General features: G+C 34.3%; 1 protein-coding gene across 4 annotated transcripts in view; it reads left to right on the forward strand.

Moving 5' to 3' along the window:
• Positions 1 to 20,671, forward strand: part of LOC120420644 (peroxidasin) — a 220,764-nt gene that overhangs the window by 194,817 nt on the left and 5,276 nt on the right. For all 4 annotated transcript variants that reach the window (XM_052710923.1, XM_052710921.1, XM_039583722.2 and 1 more), the window contains 3 exons: positions 1,082 to 1,303; positions 10,285 to 10,466; positions 17,223 to 17,392. In XM_052710923.1, the coding sequence (XP_052566883.1) occupies positions 1,082 to 1,303; positions 10,285 to 10,466; positions 17,223 to 17,392 (574 nt within the window). The remainder of the gene's footprint in view (positions 1 to 1,081; positions 1,304 to 10,284; positions 10,467 to 17,222; positions 17,393 to 20,671) is intronic.

Consider the following 20,671-nt stretch of genomic DNA (forward strand, 5'->3'; position numbering starts at 1 on the left):
GAACGCTCTGCCGCATGGTACCTCCAACATGCGGCAGTAGTTGAGGGGCAAATGTTCAGCAGGACTTCCACCTCCCAGAACCTTGGCGCAGGCATTCCAATTTCACATAAATATGAAATCGAAGTTATGTGGGATAATGTCGGTATCAGATGTTCGGTTGTGTTCCGTGTTCCTCCTTCTAGCTATGCTCTCGAGCATATTCTCCGAACTCTGAACCACACCGGCCGGTGTTCTGGTACAGGTCTGGGTTGGAAGTTCTGAACCTGGAATAGCAGGTGTAGGAGATACCGGAGGCGAACAAGAATTGCAAGATTTCTTGTTTGGAAAGATTGGTGATTGTATCTTGCTTTAATCTAAATTTTAATTGAGTTTGGTCAAGTTTATCTGTTTAAAAAACTTTCCCAGAAATTTCTGTAAATTACATTTTAGAGAATTTTCTGTACTGTCCAGTCTCCTCTACAAGGGAGGCAATTTTGCAATAAAGGCCAAATGCAATGCAATGTTGCACTGAAACTAGCCATCGTTGAATGGCTCGTGAAAATCTCCAAGAAGCTTCTTTTCGTTAGTGACGGCCATGCTCCGTCTGTTCTATGGTGTGGTACAAAGACAGGCCATATTAAATTTGGAGTAAAGAATTGACACCATAAATAATAATTCCACCTGGGTGTGAGCGGAAAAAAATCTCACTTGCCGAATCCTGGTGCTGTCCCATTTATTTCCACTGTTGACTTGAAATGATTGCCTTTTAGGATTAACTTTTGACCTAACACAAAAAATAGCTAATGGACCGTCTAAAAAACGTTCTGTTTTTGCAGAACAAGATGTCACAAAAAGTTACCAAATCCGTCACCACAGCTCATTTGACTAATGTGAGCCAACCAAGGGACGAATGTTTTTCATCGGAAGTTCATTTCTTGTGGCACGAGGTGTCAAGCCAGGGATGATTTGTACACGTGCAATGTTCATAGAATGTTAATGTCAAATATCTATCAACCTGAATATTTCAGAAATTTGTTTATAATTTGATTCAATATACCGATAAAAAAATAACACTCTCAATTTTCTCTCCTCTTTTTTCCAGCATCCCCGGTGGTGACGATCGCCGGCCCGTCCGGACCGCGGACGCTCAAGACGGGTGACCAGCTGACGCTGGTGTGCGAAACGGAGGGAAACCCGGTGCCACACGTGGAGTGGCTACGCCGGGGCGAACCGATAACGGAAACGAACCGCATCTACTTCAGCGACGACGACAGTGACTTTGAGCTGACACTGACGATCGAGCACGTGAAGGAGTCCGATTCGGGTGAGTTGTGCAAAGAAGCTTTTGGTTTTGGGACAGTTCATATGAAATAAATAAACTGCAATTTTGGATTCTTGGAAAACATTTTTTAAACATCACTTTTGAACGATTCCTCCCACAAGCGAAGATATTCAATAAGTGGAGAAAATCAAATATTTAAAGGAAATTGCTTCAAGTTTCAATTACATGATTGACCTCTTACCATGCCAACCATCCTTGGTTGACCCGTATGGTGCAGCAGGGAACCCGGAAGAGGTGAACCTTTGAGCTTCTACAGTATGTAAAAAAAGTATTTACACCCCTTGGGCACTATGCACATTTCGTGATGAAACATGTAAAAAATGTAAAGTTTGACAGGAACCTAGTACTACGTTTTGTTCAGAAACTCATGCCAAACATTTTGCTACAAATGGCTCATGAAAAGATGATTTCTATGAAAAGTTATAAAACAAATACTATTACGAAAATAAAAAAGGTGCAAAAAAAGTTTGTACACCTTTCGAAAAATTTACATAAATAATGTTATTTGTTGACAAATCACCATAAATCCAGTCTCCCAACTTCAAATAGGCATCCTTGACTGATTTATAAAATAATTTGGATTGAATATAAAGTTTACTAACTACTTAGTATAAAAGTTTATATAACTCTGGAAATTCTATATAAAACTTATCTAACCTTAATTTTGCAAACTTTTAATTCAACTAAATTTCAATATATTACCATAGAATTGCTAAATAAGCATTTTGAAGTGGGTATAACACCGTTTTGGGGGTCTTTGTATCGATAGAATAGATTTTTCGTTGGAATTTCGTACCAACCCGGAATTACGTCGTCGGAAAATCCGCCGGCATCCGAACCGGTCCACGATTCACAAGTCAACCTATGAGGAATCGGAAAGGGCATAAAATTTCCGATCTTTTGATACCCATACATCCAGGTTTTCTATAAAACCCACGTTTTTAAATACCTAAGCAAAAACGTTGTTATGGTTTCGTTTGAGCAACCTGCCAAAAATGTATGGAATTTCGTAATTTTTGTTCTCGTGGATCAAACTTACTTTTTGCCCAGGTATTTAAAAACGTAGGTTTTAAAGAAAACCTAGATGTATGGGTATCAAAAGATCGGAAATTTTATGCCCTTTCCGATTCCTCATAGGTTGACTTGTGAATCGTGGACCGGTTCGGATGCCGGCGGATTTTCCGACGACGTAATTCCGGGTTGGTACGAAATTCCAACGAAAAATCTATTCTATCGATACAAAGACCCCCAAAACGGTGTTATACTCACTTCAAAATGCTTATTTAGCAATTCTATGGTAATATATTGAAATTTAGTTGAATTAAAAGTTTGCAAAATTAAGTTTAGATAAGTTTTATATAGAATTTCCAGAGTTATATAAACTTTTATACTAAGTAGTTAGTAAACTTTATATTCAATCCAAATTATTTTTTTAATCAGTCAAGGATGCCTATTTGAAGTTGGGAGACTGGATTTATGGTGATTTGTCAACAAATAACATTATTTATGTAAATTTTTCGAAAGGTGTACAAACTTTTTTTGCACCTTTTTTATTTTCGTAATAGTATTTGTTTTATAACTTTTCATAGAAATCATCTTTTCATGAGCTTTTTGTAGCAAAATGTTTGGCATGAGTTTCTGAACAAAACGTAGTACTAGGTTCCTGTCAAACTTTACATTTTTTACATGTTTCATCACGAAATGTGCATAGTGCCCAAGGGGTGTAAATACTTTTTTTACATACTGTATATAAGAGAAATCTCCAAATTGGCCTTATGAATGATGAAGCAGCAAGCAGGCAACAAGTTGGCTTCTGAAGGATATTGATGGGTTTCTTGGCACACAGCTAGAAAACATGTTTGTATTGAAGTTTATTACCAGGGTTATTTTCATGATATACAAATCAATGATACAAATAAACACGTGTTTGTCTTTAAGAGAATTTTTATTGTATGTATGTATGTATGTATTTGAACCCCCGCCTTGGCAGGACTTGGCCATGACCACAGTATATTTCAACTGAGACGGTTCGGTTAGTAACCACCATATATCTCAAGAACCTTTGAAGCGTATACCTCTCTCTGACTAACGATTTCTTCTGAAATTGTACGGACAAAGATCGGTAATGCAGATGACTCGGGCCAGGCAATCCACGACTCCCTCGTCCAGTTCATGAGTATATGAGATGGCCCTGGGCTGTTTTGAGACGGTGTTAGTAGTTATATAATGGATTGATATGTTATACCTTGTGACATTATTTCGCCACTACGGATCAATTCAGTTCTAGAGCATTAACTCCATGATGGCCGACTGGTTAGCGTCCCAGACCATCAATTCAAAGGGTGTGAGTTCGAATCCCACTCACCTAAAGGTTTTTTGTTCATATTTAAAGTTCAATTCCTGATTCCAAATTTCAAGGGAACCGACCGGGATTTGATCCCTGAACCTTCTGCATTCGAGGCAGAAGCCGCAACCATTAAGCCACGGAGCCGGTTGTGTCTTTAGGAGAATTTTTATTGTGATTACAAACAATCCAAATTATCCAAACATCAAAACAAAAGTATCACAAATGAATTTATGATTTTATGAATAAATTACATGGTCTAGTACTTTTGAGCACAGGAAAAAATCGTAACAATTGAAAATATTTTTAAACGAAACCAAACATGCTGAATATATGATTTTCAAAAAAAAAGAATTCTAACTTGTTTTAGACTTCTTGTTCCATCAACATTTTTTATGTTTTTGATAATTTTTTGGAAATGATTTTTCGTACCAGTTTTGAAGTGGTTGGAACGCGGGTTTAGTAAGCTAAATATGAATATGACTATCGCCAGTTTGATTGTCAGAGGTTAATTTCAACATTATCAGAGGGAAATTGGACGAGCTTTCCGGTAAAAATATTTACGAGACTGAAAAATCAAGTCTGTCATGTATATAAAATTGCCAATAGCACCCTAAAATCCTATTTTTCCGACATTTTTATTTTTAAAACAGCTGTATCTTCACAAGTATTGGACATAGGACAATGGTCTATATGGAGACTTTTATGTGAAATGGTCTGAGAAGTCGATTCCCACTATTTAAAAATTTTGACGTTTAGACCACTTTTCAAAAAAAAGAGTTTTAGTTAATGATTTTTGTATTTTTTTTAGGAGAGAAATACCATCCTGCATTTTTCGTCAGTCTTTTTGTAACATCTTAGGCTATTTCCACAAAATTTTTGAACGACGTGACATCACCTTCAAATTTAACTTTTAAACATAAAAATCGAAAAATCTCATTCAAGTATCGTGTATTTTTATTTCAGTGTATTTTTTTAGAAAGCCCGTCCAATTTCCTACAAGTTTGTTTTTGACGACTATTTGATACAATGCAACGGCTTCAAGTAATTTTTAAATTGCAAAATACAAAAATATTTAAATATCTTACGCCCTTCTCAAATGTTATTTTCGAGTACAATTGGCTTCATGTACACAAAAATGGCTCATATAAGCCTATGTCTAAAAAGAATCATTGAAATCTGATAGGGTCGGATACAATAGTACCAGAAAACTTCCTGATTTGAGCTGGAATTGCTCGGAGGCAACATTCAACTTTTCTTTGGCAAAAATCTGTCATCATTCCCAGATGAGCAATTCTTTACGGAATCGATCTTTTTTTCAATTTTAATTTTTGTATATTTTAATCCGGCTGAAACTTTTTTTGGTGGTATGGCCTAAGTAGCCATTTTGCATCATTAGTTTGTCCATATAATTTTCCATACAATTTTGGCAACAATCCATACGAAAATGATGTATGAATATTCAAAAATCTGTATCTTTTGAAGATTTTTTTTTGATTGATTTGGCAGTTTTTTTATCACTAATTTACAACACTGATAATCAGCATATAATGATAAGCATAGCATAGCATAGCATTACGGGTCTGCACCACGCTGTAGGGGGTGCCACAATGGTCAATTCAATATTCTTAGACAATTTGATTGCTGCCCGGTACAACCAAAAATATCTGAGAACGTAAATTTCCACACTGTGCTCCAAGGCTACGCCCATACAGTCCCGTGGGGATTTGGGAGGGGATGTTTTTGTTGTTCACTAGTGGCAAAAGTGCAGGGAACCCATGCGACTTTTAAAAGTGAACGGAATATTTTTGGGAGGTTTGGAATGGGGGTTAGGGGAATTTCATCGGGCCGATGAAAATGGTTGATTGCGTAATGTATTAAATGATTTGGATGTTTGTAAGTGTAAATGTGAGTCTGTAGTGTATTATCTAATAAGCATATAGTTTTGTAGTAATAATAGATAATAAATATAATAAATATAGTTAAAAGAATAAATATAATAAATATTATAAATATAATCAAGATGATTCCAGGAAGCTGTAAAAAAAAATAGCAGTAATATAAAATATAAATACTCCAGATGGTTCCCGTGCTGTTTTAGAAAGTTTCGTTAATTTAAGCAATTTGATCATATATTGTATGAGAAGATGGTATGTTTCAAGAAAGGAATAGGATAAGGAATAATATGAACATTTAAATAAATTATATAGTGAGTAGATAAAATTACATGTAGACAGTTAAATTAAAATAATTCCAGGAAGCTGTAAAAAATAACAACAATTTAAAAACTAATACTCCAGATGGAACATATAAAACAACAGAGACACAAGTATCCAACCACGCGGCTTCGCACCTTCCACAGAACTCGATATGAACACGATCACGAATACAGCACAAAAAGAACTCCACAAATATCCATCTTCCGGGCAGTGTTGCTCACCTGATACTCCTATCAAAATATTTTAAAATATGACTTCAAATTTTAAAATTCTAAAGGCACAAAAAAAGCAGAAACCTAACATTTTAAACTCGAATTAAGTGTTGTAATATTAAATGAAGACGCGATGTAACTAATGGAGGTTATCAATATGGAACGAGGAAACATGACCCGCGAAAAATCCTGAAAGAAAAGCATGTAATTAGAATTGCCTCACCAAATTATCACTCGATTATACTCTGTCACGTTATTTGTTTAGACCTTCATTCAAACACTCGCTTTTTCTTAGGGTCGAGATGTTTGTGAATGTACACAATATTTTTGTTTTTATTTCACTGAAAATTCGCTTACGAAACGAAAATTGGCAGAGCACGTCGTTCACCAATATTGTAAAAAAAAAACGTATTGATAATTTTCCATTTAACACTCAAATTTCCCTTTTAAGAATTCCTGAGAGCACTCAGAAATAAAAAAAATAAAAAACATTTCCTTCCACTCTTTTGCACCACGGCAACAACTCTAGACAGAGTGAGAACACAGATTTTTTTAGTTGCCAGCAAATAAACGACTTTTTCCTTCACAAATCCTAAAACCATAATCTCATTTGGCAACTCTTCCTTTCATAGCCTTTTTCAAGTAGCCGTCAGAGCCGTCTAAGCATCTGCGCTCTCTTTCTTCTCTTCTTGGCACTACTTTTCTTTCCCACACTATTTTGATTTTGACACGTAAATGCTTTTCTTTGTCACACCATAAATCGAACACGTCTGAGAAAAAAAAAACATCGCACAACAAGCTGTCACCAGCCAAAACTTCTGGAGGGCATAGCTCCAGTTCTGCCGCAAAATTAAACTAATATTCCGGACAGTTTTTCAAAACAAAACACTAAAAACACCGATCAATACAGCTGAATATCCGAGTATTTCACGAACATAAACATTAAAACATTTTTGAACGTTTTGCCAGCTTTTTCACCGTTTGCCTTATCGACCCGTTTTGACATTTGCGAAAGGAACACGTTGAAACGAAACGCGACGCGATGCACCAATGAAGAAAACAAAGAAGACAACATTAAATTATTTGAAAAATCGTGTTAAGCACTACAAAATCCTTCATTTTTTTTGGAAATTTCTCATGGAAACACCAAAAGGGATCGTATTATAACTTTTGCACATAAATCCGGCGCGTTTAAAACAGTTTTTCACTACTAAATCACGAAATGAATGGACCGCATTTTAACCGATGAACCGCCCGCTACCACAGACTAAACAGACCTGATAATCAGCATATAATGATAAACAAATAAAATAATGTTATGCAATTTGCATCGATTCCTCAAGTCCAAATTAGCTATTAAGCATATTTGGGTTACAATTAAAATAAATGTGGGCTGTATGGAGAGTGCTATGCATACATTCTAAAATCTGTATCTTTATGAAGGATTTTCTTATTGATTTGAATGTGGTTTGGGAGATACCTTCGATTGTAAAATAAGGGTAGCAATAAAAATATTTATTTTTAAAATATTTTATTCTTCGCAGGAACATACATTTGCATCTAAATTTAGGATCAATAATATTAAAAAAGGTAGAGAATTGGTTTCATTAATATTTTATCATCGAATTTTTTATCAAAAGTGGGCAAACATGGGCACAATTTAAAAAAAAAAGAATAATTGCAACCATTTTCAAAAAAGTTACCTAAAACTAGCTTTAACTTGAAAACGGTGCAGTTTATCAAAATTTCACTTAAGTAGTTTTTGATTGCAACTTCGATTTTACATCAAAAAATGAAGATAAAATTTCGATTTTTTGAAAAAAAAAATCAGTATTGATTCAAAAATTCATAACTCGGTCAAAGATTGCCCGTTCTGAAAATTTCTGAAAAGTTGACATGTGATGTCCCCTAAAACATATCAGAAAAAAATTATCAATAATGTTTTTTTTTTTTGAAAATTAAGTTTGAATGACAAAAAGTGAAATTAAAATTCACCAAAAAAAATTTACCGCGTATAACTTTTTTTCAGTGTAGTCCTTATCCATACCTACAACTTTGCCCAAGACACCAAATCGATCAAAAAATTCCTTCAATACAGATTTAAACGAACTATTTACCATATTTAGGTTCCAATTAAAAATAATGTGGGCTGTATGGACAGTGCTATAAATACATTCTAAAATCCGTGTCTTTATGAAGGATTTTCTTATCGATTTGAATGTAGTTTCGGAGCTACCTAGCTAGCATAGCTTTGGTGTCTACCCGTAGCTGCTACTTCGTTATTGACCAGGACCCCCAAACATTGCTCCGTGGGTCACAGATGAAAAGTAGGAACCAATCATCACCCCTTCGCAATTTTCAAAGGTCCCTGATCGTGCTGATCAATACCGACGCCGGCCACGACCAGTGGTAAGACACGGGGAAGTGGATGGGAATGTTAGCCGATACTTGAGTGATGGGACCGCTAAATCAGCTGCGTCTCCGACAAAGTATCACATGAGTTTTGAGGGGTTAGTAAGATGGGTATGAGGTCAGGATTCACTGTGGTAGGTGATGCGACCATAAGCAATTTGTTTATCGGTTGAAATTTTAAAAATCTTAGGCAGCCGGCTGCAGAAAGATACCTATCTAGGGATTTAAATATAGTATTAATTCGACCGCGATTCTCCAGAAATTCTCCGTCGGCGTGCCTTCCGATCAACGGTGATGTAGGAAGGGCTTCATTCATTAAAATTATGTTATATCATAAGCCTTAAAACATATCCGTCGACGTGCCTTCCGATCCTCGATGATATGAAAAGGACTTAATCCAGCAATACGACTTGCTTGTCTCAAAAAACAAAAATCGGATCGTTTCTATCGAAAACTATAAAAAGAGAACAAAAATAAAATTCATCGGCCAACGAACGCGCGAACAAAAAGTAAATGAAAATGAAGAAGAAGAAATCCAATCACCTCATTTACACAAATAGCGACACAAAAGAGACGGAAAATAACACGAAAAAAACAGGACTGCGCGTCGACACAGGCACCGCACTACTCAATTCCATAGTTCTAACCATTTTAAACAAAGTCCTTTATGGGGTATATCAAATAATCAAAAAAATCAACTTTCAAAATTTCAACTATTCAGAATAATTTTAGCTTAAGGATCCTTTTTCATGGCCAAAATAATGACCCTAACGAAATTGGTTAAAATTATCCCATAGTTCTAGCCAATTTTAGCAAAGTCCCTTAAAGGGTATATCAAATAATTTAAAAAATCAACTTTCAAAATTTCAACATTTTAGAATAATTTTAGCTTAAGGACCCCATGTCATGGCCAAAATAATGACCCTGACGAAATTGGTCAAAATTATCCCATAGTTCTAACCCAATGTAGTTTCGGAGCTACCTTCGATTGAAAAATTAAAAAAATAAATAATTAAACATTTTGACTGCAAATTATGCTGCACATCCAAAACTGATTTTTTGATTTTTTATTGCATTCAAAATGTTATTTTTTTTTATTTTTTGACTGTCAAAAAACATAATTTAAATTCGCTTTTATGATATTAAATATGAAGTACTCAGTCCATCTTCTACTTGTGGTTATAAACAACTACTATCCTGGCTCGTACGTTGCACCTTGCAACACTTTTCAAGTATCACTTTTTTGTCGAAGACAAGTCCAATTGCACACAACAAAAAAATACTGGAAGTGGTAACAACGACCGGCAATCCTAATCAGCAATATGTTGAACCGGACAGTTTTCCATTTGTTTGAAAGCTCCTATTTTGTACCGTCAACTGGAACTTATCTGAACAAAACAAACCAATAAAATTTAAACACAATTCGTCCCATTCGGCCCAATTCACTCCAGTTGACGGTATGTACATTGTAGTAGAATACAACCTTCCATTTTCCACCTTTTGATTTCGATCCGAACAAACAGTTATTTTCAGAAAGTTTTCCGTGGCAGTAGACAATAGACAAATATTTTCATTAATTGAACTGACTGCTGAGTTATGTATCCATTTCGCTCCATGGACAAAGGCGGATGAATCATCGTGGGTTGTAAAAAATTTGAAAAGGGGCAGCAGCGCAAAAGGGTTGAAAGTTAGCAGACACCGCGGGGAAAACATCGAACATCGAGTCGTCGCGGTCGTCACGTTTTTCATCGTTCTTTTTCCTCCCGAACCTTCCAGGATCTTACGAGTGCCGGGCGGAGAACGAGCTGGGAACGGCCTCCTCCGGGGCGGTCGAGGTGACCGTGATAAATGACGTCGGTCCGCCGCGGTTCCTGTTCGAGCCGTACGACCTGGACGCCATCGAGGGAACGACCATCGAGCTGCCGTGCAAGGCCGAAGACGACGACGATGTCCTGCAGGTAAGAATGGAAAGAGGGGATTTTTTTATGGTTGGGTTTGTAAAACATAACTGTGCGATACAAGAGTTATGATTGCTGCGCTAGCTATTGTAGTGTAAAATTGCGCAATTCTTTGTGGGAGGAAGTAAATATCTTCAAATTTTCAGCAGAAATTAAACAAATTTCAAATAAGACAAAAAATTAAAGCTGTTATCACAATTCAAGATTTCAATTTAAAATTTCTCTGGCTGAGCTTTATAATGTGATTTTTAAAATTTAACATTTTCCTGGAATTTCCCTAAAAAAATTATTTTAGCCCAAAGGAAACGCCACAAAGTCAAGCTTATAAATTAAACAAAAAAAAGCTGATGGAGTAGCGGATAGCAAAATCAAACTGCAACTGGGAATTGGAAAATGTCATCACTCTCCCTTCCAGGACCTCTCGCAGAAGACGAGTTGAGTTTCCGGCGATGATTCCTGTTGCTGTCTGTGGGCACCGGAAATGAAAAGAGTGCGGTGATTTATGAAGGAACAGAAGAGAACTCGTTACCGATGATGATGTTGATTGTGGCCAATCGAAAATGGGCTAAATTGTTCATCGCAAGTTATGGAAACAAAAAACATAGAAAAATTTATTAGAACGGCATTTTTAAATTTTTGAAGAAAAGTTTCAGGTGTTTTTCCACAAAAATTTATGCTTTAAACTCAACAGTTATACCGCAAAATTATAACAAAAGCTAAATCTTATTCCACCTGGGTTTTGTAATTTTTTATGATTCTCGAGCCAACTTTAAGTAAACTCAATATTTACAATATTTAGAAAGCTTGAACAGGTTAAGCCAAATAAGGCCCAATAATGACGAACTTCTCGTCACAGTTTCCTGATGCAAACAATGATCGAGCTCGAGCTGTCACAACCCTGCGAAGTATGTTGGCTGACATATCGGTCAGTCAAAAAAACCAGCTAGAAGTCGCCTGACAAAAAAAAAATGCTAGAAAGAGATAGGAAACCTGATGCAAACAATCGTCCAGCTGTAATGTAAACATACTTTGAATTTATTGGTAAATTTCTGACTAGAAAGCCTTATAGTAGGGGAGAGTGGGGATACTTGATCCCCCTTTTTTGTATCACAAAATATTGAACTTTTTTACATGTTCAAAATGATTACTAACCCAATTTATTGATTACAGTCCAGACTCGATAATCCAAAGGCCTTGGAAAATTTCACTTTGGATATTTATTAATTAATTAGCTTTTCAAATTTGTCTAAAATGGAGTCACAGGACAGAACTTTAATTTTAGAGCAAAAAGAAAAAAAAACAAAAAAAAACGAGAAAAAATTTTTGGGATTCGATTATCTGAAGTTCCATACAATAATCGAGTCTGAACTGTATCTGTAAGTTGCAACTATATCACACTAATCCTATCTACCTTCACAGAAAAAAATGTTTTATTTTGTAAGGTTGAATTTTTGATTGGTTAAATATTGCCTCATTTTTGAATAATTTTACTTAAATATAAAAATGACCATTCAATAATCATTCAAATTCAATAAAATTAACTCACAAAAACAGTGCTGTGCGTCATGCCTTTAAATCGATTTACAATTTAAAATTCGAGGCCTCCGATCGAAAAATGACTTGAACCCTTAGGGTTTTTCCATAGATTCATTGATATTTTTCATATTTTTGACAAAAACAAAACTGTGAATTTTTAAATTCTCTTTGCTTAATTTATTTTGCAAAATATTGCAAATGATTGTCAAGATATAGTATTTTCAATTATAAAATTAAAATGCCATTGCAAAACAATTCTCTCAGATTTCGGTCATTCGGTTTTTTTTTGTATTTTTTAATCCGACTGAAACTTATTGGTGCCTTCGGTATGCCCAAAGAAGCCATTTTGCATCATTAGTTTGTCCATATAATTTTCCAAACAAATTTGGCAGCTTTCCATACAAAAATTATGTATGAAAGTTCAAAAATCTGTATCATTTGAAGGAATTTTTTGATCGATTTAGTGTCTTTGGCAAAGTTGTAGGTATGGATAAGAACTACACTGAAAAAAATGATACATGGTATTTTTTGTGATTTTCAATTTATCTTTTTGTCACTTAAAAATTGATTTGCTAAAAACACTATTTTTTTAATTTATATTATTTTTGGATATGTTTAAGGGGACATAAAATGCCAACTTATCAGAAATTTCTAGGTTGTGCAAAAATCTTTGGCCGAGTTATGATTTTTTGATTTTTTCAAAAAAAAACGAAATATTGGTCGCTAAAAACTTTTCAACTTAATTTTTCGATGTAAAATCAAATTTGAAATAAAAAAGTACTTTAGATAAATTTTGATTAAGTGCACCATTTTCAAGTTATAGCCATTTTTAGGATTTTTTTTATGAAAATAGTCGCAGTTTTTCATTTTTTTTTTTAAATAGTTCACATGTGAAAAAAATATTATTGAAAAGCTGACAAAATTCTTTATTTTTGCTTTTTTGAACATTGTTGGTACGAGTTAGAGCGTCCAATTTTCCCGGATTTTGAATTTCCCGGGAAACGGGAAAAATATTTTTCAAATCCCGGGAATTCCCGGGATCCCAAGAATTTTTTTAAACAGCCATAAAATCTATGTTTTCATTAAATTTGTTATGTTTTTCAAGCTTACAATCATAGAAGTAGCTCAATACTGTTAATTGGTGGTAATCTTTACTTCAATCTGAACAAGAACAGCAGTTTTTAGTTAGTTTTAAAAATATTAAAAATGTTTGTTTTTTTTTGTCTTTTGTTATGCTTTGGATTTTTAATGAATCATAACGACCCCCGGGTCTTTTGTGGTCTCTGTTGCAAGTTTCTGCTCATTTCTAGGCGTCCGAAGGTTATGTGTGGTGAGTCATTTTTTAATTCAATGTGATTCAAATTATTTCATAATAATAATCACAAAATTCTTATTAATATATTTCTTTAATTTTTTATATGAAATGACTACAAAAGCTAAAAAAATCATTGAAACTGTAAAAAAAAAACAAGAAACGAACCCACCCAATGTAAAATTTTAGAAAAGTTTAGAATTTCATGTTTTATATAAAACATACGTACAGGTTTTATGTAAAACATTTTACAAACTATCTTTAAGTCACTACCACCAACTGAGGGAAATCGGGACCAGGGATGCCACAAGGTTTTTTAAAATGTCTGTGAAAAAGTCTGTGTATGTCTGTGCACTTGCCTAAAATTCAAATATATCAATTTATAGTCCTGAAATTCCATCAGAAATTGCGTTTTCAAGCATTTTAAGACTAACGAAATAAGTTTCGGTTGATATTTTTTTCTAAATTAATATTAATGAAGTTTTTTAAAAGTCTGTGAACCTCTAAAAATATCTGGCACAAGCTCAAATGTCTGTGAAACACAGACAAATCTGTGTATCTGGCATCCTTGATCGGGACTGCAGTCTGAATAGGTATAGGATTTTTAAGAGCAATAAATTTGAAAATTTGTGTACTAATTGTTTTGTTCAAATATCAAAACATTATGCTGTCTTAATTCGTTACTATCGTCCTAAATTGCTCCAGATGCCGATGTTTGAAGAAAAATAATAAAATATGATTTTTTCAAGTTTAAAATCATCATTGAGCGTAAATGTTGAAAAAATAAATAAAATTTAATGAAAAATATTTAAAACGCTAGGCATTTTGCGGATCCGTAAACTAAAGTTTTAATAAGTTTCCCTTTTAAGCCAAATAAAAGTTGATAAATGATCTTTTCGAAAAAAATATTTAAAAAAAATCATATCAAGCCTAACATTTCAAAAGGGCGTAATATTGAATGTTTGGCATCGAAAAATGAAGTTGAAAAAGTTTGGGACCAAGATTTCGATTTTTTTTTTAAACTCTGTATTGATTTAAAAATTCTTAACTCGGTCAAAGATTTTTTGCACAACCTGGAAATTTCTGAAAAGTCCGCATTTGATGTACCCTAAAACATATCAAAAAATAAAAAGAAATTTAAAATAGTGTTTTTTTTTTTTGCAAATCAAGTTTTAGTGACAAAAAGTGAAATTAAAAATCACATTTTTTTACCACGTATCATTTTTTTCAGTGTAGTCCTTATCCATGCCTACAACTTTGCCGAAGACACCAAATCGATCAAAAATTCCTTCAAGGGATATAGATTTTTGAATTTTCATACATCATTTTTGTATGGACAGCTGCCAAATTTGTATGGGAAATTATATGGACAAACTAATGATGCTAAATGGCTTCTTTGCGCATACCAAAGGCACCAAAAAAGATCGATTTCGTAGAGAACTGTCACGGAAATAAGAAGCAACGTTTACAAAAATATGCATCGTTATCATCTGAATTTTTGTCTCTGCTTTTTTCAAGCATTTATTCCATTTTTTTATTAGATGCTTATAAAAATTGCAAACAACAGTTTATTTCATAAAGCTAAATTGTAGTCCTTTCACTAAACCAATTAAAGTTGTAAAAACGTGTGACAAATATGATACAGTACTAAACACAAAAAAAGTTGTCTTGTCTTATTTGATTGATTGATTTATATTTTTTAATATAATAATAATAATAATCGAATGATAATCGAAACTTCGGATAATCGAGTCTGGACTGTATTCTTTAGAAATCCAGATTTGGAATTATTCCTTGTTAAGTTGGAGTTATTAAATAATTACAATTATTTAGCCCAGTTTTCTTGCAAAGAGAATAAACGAACGTTCCTTTTCCCAAAATGTAAGTACTAAAGAACCAGGACTAAATTAACTGTCCCGAAGCTTTTGCTGCTTTATGGTATAGAACAGCCGAGCACATTCTAGCCTTTTCGAGGTCCTTCTGGAAGTAGCAAAAACGTGTCATAAATTTGCTTTTTATGGAAGCTGTAAATTCCCCGCTATCGATAAGTTATAGGAAAATAAAAGAAAATTATTTCAAACTCAAATTTGCATAATCCCTTTTATGTGTGCGTTGTTCCGCTCGGACTTTATGCAGGAAAACTTTCGGCCGAGCAGGTCTATTAGGTCCAGCTGGGCACACGCCAAAGTTGGTAGGAAACACGGTGGTCAGAAGACCCCTTTCCGGAGAAGGCTCAGAGATTAGCACGTTCGCCTCCGGGTGCGCTCTCTCTTCATTTGCCAGCTCCTTCCAGGGGTCCAGGGTCTTTATCAATATTAACGTGCAATCGTAAATTTCGCAGATCGTCCGACTTTTATAGAAGCCTCCCCTCCCGCCACCCCCCACCAAGCTCGATGGAAACTTTAGAGCCCAGGTCGAGAGTGGCTTTTAACCGACTTTAAAACAGTTCGGAGGGGAAGGTCCACGGCTCGAACTGGTAAAGTTCTTCGGGCGGGGGGGATGCTTGATGAGGCCATAAAAATGCCTTTTATTGATTCTAATGGTCCAGATGGTTACAGTCGTGACGGTCGACGTTGTGTTAATCCCGAAATAATGACCGTGAAAACTTCCGGCTAGGAAACTCGGCGCGTGGATGAGCTGAGGGGGAAGGTGGGTTTGTTTTTTCGCTGTGATGTTCTGCAGAGGATCTCTCCCGCTAGGACACTGGAAAGTGGGTGAGCTTTTAATGTTGGCAAAGTTTCGTGTTTCTTGGCTTTTGAAAGGTCTTTGGGGCATTAAATGGGTAAACAAGATGCTTCCTTTGGGGTGGTAGAACAAAAATGATTTAAGTGGCTGTTGAGAAAAAAAAACCATAAAAGGCTGATAATTATCTCATTTATCATGAAAAAAATCTTTTAAAAACATGATTTCCGTAATGCAAAGTTACAAAAATTCTGACTTTTTTCTATTGAATTTAAATCCATGACAATCCAACTATGCCCAACTTTTTTTTTGAATGGTACTCGAAATAAAAGTCCAAACTTTCGACATTTTGAAACCAAATCCCGCCTATCCGTCTAAAAATATCTGCGAAAGGTCTCCAGCCCCCACTATCCTGCCATTATGCCAACACAGGGCAACCGGGTTGGTATCAGAAAGTTATCAAAACTATTCCAGATGACACGATAACCGCATGTCTCCGGCCGTCCTCGGTCTCAGTGCCGATGAGGCGGTGGCCAACCCCAGAACCACACACCAGCATCAGCAGCAGCATTAGCAGTGGGATTTTGCAGCACTGAGAACAGGACACCAGCCAGCGCCACCGCCCGGAACGTCCGACCGACGGTTTGAAAAAGAAGAACCGAAATTTAAGACAGCTTTGGGATAGTTTCGCTGGCAGAAAGTTGAGGCGAAGAATTTAAATTTTAGCTCGGAGCACTTATTCTATCCGTTTTCTATTTGTTCTACGCCGAAAGTCAGTCTGGCTTTGGCAGGTATGGTAGAAGGGGGAATTTTTAGTTTACCTTTTAGGCTCGTATTAATTGCGATGAATGTACGCTGGGCAAACATGGCAGCACGTACCCCCTTATACATATCTGCCCCGGAGGGAGCTGACCTTTCCGGAAAAAGTTTATCCTCGTGCACGTGGCGAACCGTTCGGATCAAATATTGTGATAACTGGCTTCTCTTTGACTAATCTTGAAATTTCGTCGACAAAGATAGTTAAAGTGAGCTGAAGTCCGGTCACTAATTTGAATTTGTGCCGTTGTTGGGGAACTTGAAACTAATACTTCCTCTGACCAAAACTGAATCCTCTCAGGAGCTTGTTGGTTGTTTGCTTTCCCTTACCGCAAAATAGTTCAATATTTATCTTCCATCAAAGACTATAACTAATCAGGGTTTTTCCTAACTTTTTGCTCTTCCTGTAGACCAAGTGGCGCAAGGATGGCCGAACGCTGACCCAAACGGACAAGTATCGGCTGTCGACGGCCGGAAGCCTGTTCATCACCAATCTGACCGAGGCGGACCAGGGCAGGTACGAGTGCTCGCTGCTGAACCAGTTTGGCCGGGCCACGGCCAGCGGGCTGCTGACGGTCAAGTGAGTATCGATAGTTTCTTAAATAATTTATTAGGGTACACAAAATACATACCAAGAAATGTCTCTAAAGATACAAAAATACTAAAATACTAAAATACTAAAATACTAAAATACTAAAATACTAAAATACTAAAATACTAAAATACTAAAATACTAAAATACTAAAATACTAAAATAGGGTAATTCTCTACCAACTCACACGAAATCGGGAAAAGTTGCCCTCGATTTGCGTGAAACTTTATCCTAGGGGGTAACTTTCGTCCCTGATCACGAATCCGAGGTCCGTTTTTTGATATCTCGTGACGGAGGGGCGGTACGACCCCTTCCATTTTTCAATATGCGAAAAAAGAGGTGTTTTTCGATAATTTGCAGCCTGAAACGGTGATGAGATAGAAATTTGGTGTCAAAGGCACTTTTGTGTAAAATTAGACGCCCGATTTGATGGCGTACTCAGAATTCCGAAAAAACGTATTTTTCATCGAAAAAAAACGCTAAAAAAGTTTTAAAAATTCTCCCATTTTCTGTTACTCGACTGTAAAAAAATTTGGAACATGTCATTTTATGGGAAATTTAATGTACTTTTCAAATCTACATTGACCCAGAAGGGTCATTTTTCATTTAGAACAAAATGTTTCATTTTAAAATTTCGTGTTTTTTCTAACTTTCTAAATACTAAAATAATAAAATACTAAAATACTAAAATACTAAAACACTAAAATACGAAAATACTAAAATACTAAAATACTAAAATACTAAAATACTAAAATACTAAAATACTAAAATACTAAAATACTAAAAAACTAAAATACTAAAATACTAAAATACTAAAATACTAAAATACTGAAATACTAAAATACTAAAATACTAAAATAGGGTAATTCTCCGCCAACTCACACAGCAGTTGCCCCGACCCCTCTTCGATTTGCGTGAAACTTTGTCCTAAGGGGTAACTTTTGTCCCTGATCACGAATCCGAGGTCCATTTTTTGATATCTCGTGACGGAGGGGCGGTACGACCCCTTCCATTTTTGAACATGTGAAAAAAGAGGTGTTTTCAATAATTTGCAGCCTGAAACGGTGATGAGATAGAAATTTGGTGTCAAAGGGACTTTTGTGTGAAATTAGACGCCCGATTTGATGGCGTACTCAAAATTCCGAATAAACGTATTTTTCATCGAAAAAAACACTAAAAAAGTTTTAAAAATTCTCCCATTTTCCGTTACTCGACTGTAAAAAATTTTGGAACATGTCATTTTATGGGAAATTTAATGTACTTTTCGAATCTACATTGTCCCAGAAGGGTAATTTTTTCATTTAGAACAAAATTTTTCATTTTAAAATTTCGTGTTTTTTCTAACTTTGCAGGGTTATTTTTTAGAGTGTAACAATGTTCTACAAAGTTGTAGAGCAGACAATTACAAAAAAAATGATATAAAGACATAAGGGGTTTGCTTATAAACATCACGAGTTATCGCGATTGTATGAAAAAAAGTTTTGAAAAGTTGGTCGTCATCGATCATGGCCGTTCATAGTCACCCGCGACAGACACGGACGACGAAACGAAGAAAAACGCAAAAAGTAACTTTTTCAAAACTTTTTTTCGTAAAATCGCGATAACTCGTGATGTTTATAAGCAAACCCCGAGGCAAACCCCCTATGTCTATATATCAAATTTTTTGTAATTGTCTGCTCTAAAACTTTGTAGAACATTGTTACACTCTAAAAAATAACCCTGCAAAGTTAGAAAAAACACGAAATTTTAAAATGAAAAATTTTGTTCTAAATGAAAAAATGACCGTTCTGGGACAATGTAGATTCGAAAAGTACATTAAATTTCCCATAAAATGACATGTTCCAAAATTTTTTACAGTCGAGTAACGGAAAATGGGAGAATTTTCAAAACTTTTTTAGTGTTTTTTTCGATGAAAAATACGTTTATTCGGAATTCTGAGTACGCCATCAAATCGGGCGTCTAATTTTACATAAAAGTCCCTTTGACACAAAATTTCTATCTCATCACCGTTTCAGGCTGCATATTGTTGAAAAACACCTCTTTTTTCGCATGTTCAAAAATGGAAGGGGTCGTACCGCCCCTCCGTCACGAGATATCAAAAAACAGACCTCGGTTTCGTGATCAGGGACAAAAGTTACCCCTTAGGACAAAGTTTCACGCAAATCGAAGAGGGGTCGGGGCAACTATTCCCGATTTCGTGTGAGTTGGTAGAGAATTACCCAATACTAAAATACTAAAATACTAAAATACTAAAATACTAAAATACTAAAATACTAAAATACTAAAATACTAAAATACTAAAATACTAAAATACTAAAATACTAAAATACTAAAATACTAAAATACTAAAATACTAAAATACTAAAATACTAAAATACTAAAATACTAAAATACTAAAATACTAAAATACTAAAATACTAAAATACTAAAATACTAAAATACTAAAATACTAAAATACTAAAATACTAAAATACTAAAATACTAAAATACTAAAATACTAAAATACTAAAATACTAAAATACTAAAATACTAAAATACTAAAATACTAAAATACTAAAATACTAAAATACTAAAATACTAAAATACTAAAATACTAAAATACTAAAATACTAAAATACTAAAATACTAAAATACTAAAATACTAAAATACTAAAATACTAAAATACTAAAATACTAAAATACTAAAATACTAAAATACTAAAATACTAAAATACTAAAATACTAAAATACTAAAATACTAAAATACTAAAATACTAAAATACTAAAATACTAAAATACTAAAATACTAAAATACTAAAATACTAAAATACTAAAATACTAAAATACTAAAATACTAAAATACTAAAATACTAAAATACTAAAATACTAAAATACTAAAATACTAAAATACTAAAATACTAAAATACTAAAATACTAAAATACTAAAATACTAAAATACTAAAATACTAAAATACTAAAATACTAAAATACTAAAATACTAAAATACTAAAATACTAAAATACTAATATACTAAAATACTAAAATACTAAAATACTAAAATACTAAAATACTAAAATACTAAAATACTAAAATACTAAAATACTAAAATACTAAAATACTAAAATACTAAAAAAAGGAAAATACTTACGCCCTTCTCAAATGTCATTATCGGGTGAAACCGGCTCCATATACATAAAAATGGCTTATTAGCGTGTCCCAAAAAAACACGAAGTCGAAAAATTCAATGTGCTTAGTTCTCAAAGCATGAGCATGAGCATGAGCATGAGA

This window comes from Culex pipiens, chromosome 3 (genome assembly GCF_016801865.2).
Source record: "Culex pipiens pallens isolate TS chromosome 3, TS_CPP_V2, whole genome shotgun sequence".
Classification (NCBI taxonomy): domain Eukaryota; kingdom Metazoa; phylum Arthropoda; class Insecta; order Diptera; family Culicidae; genus Culex; species Culex pipiens.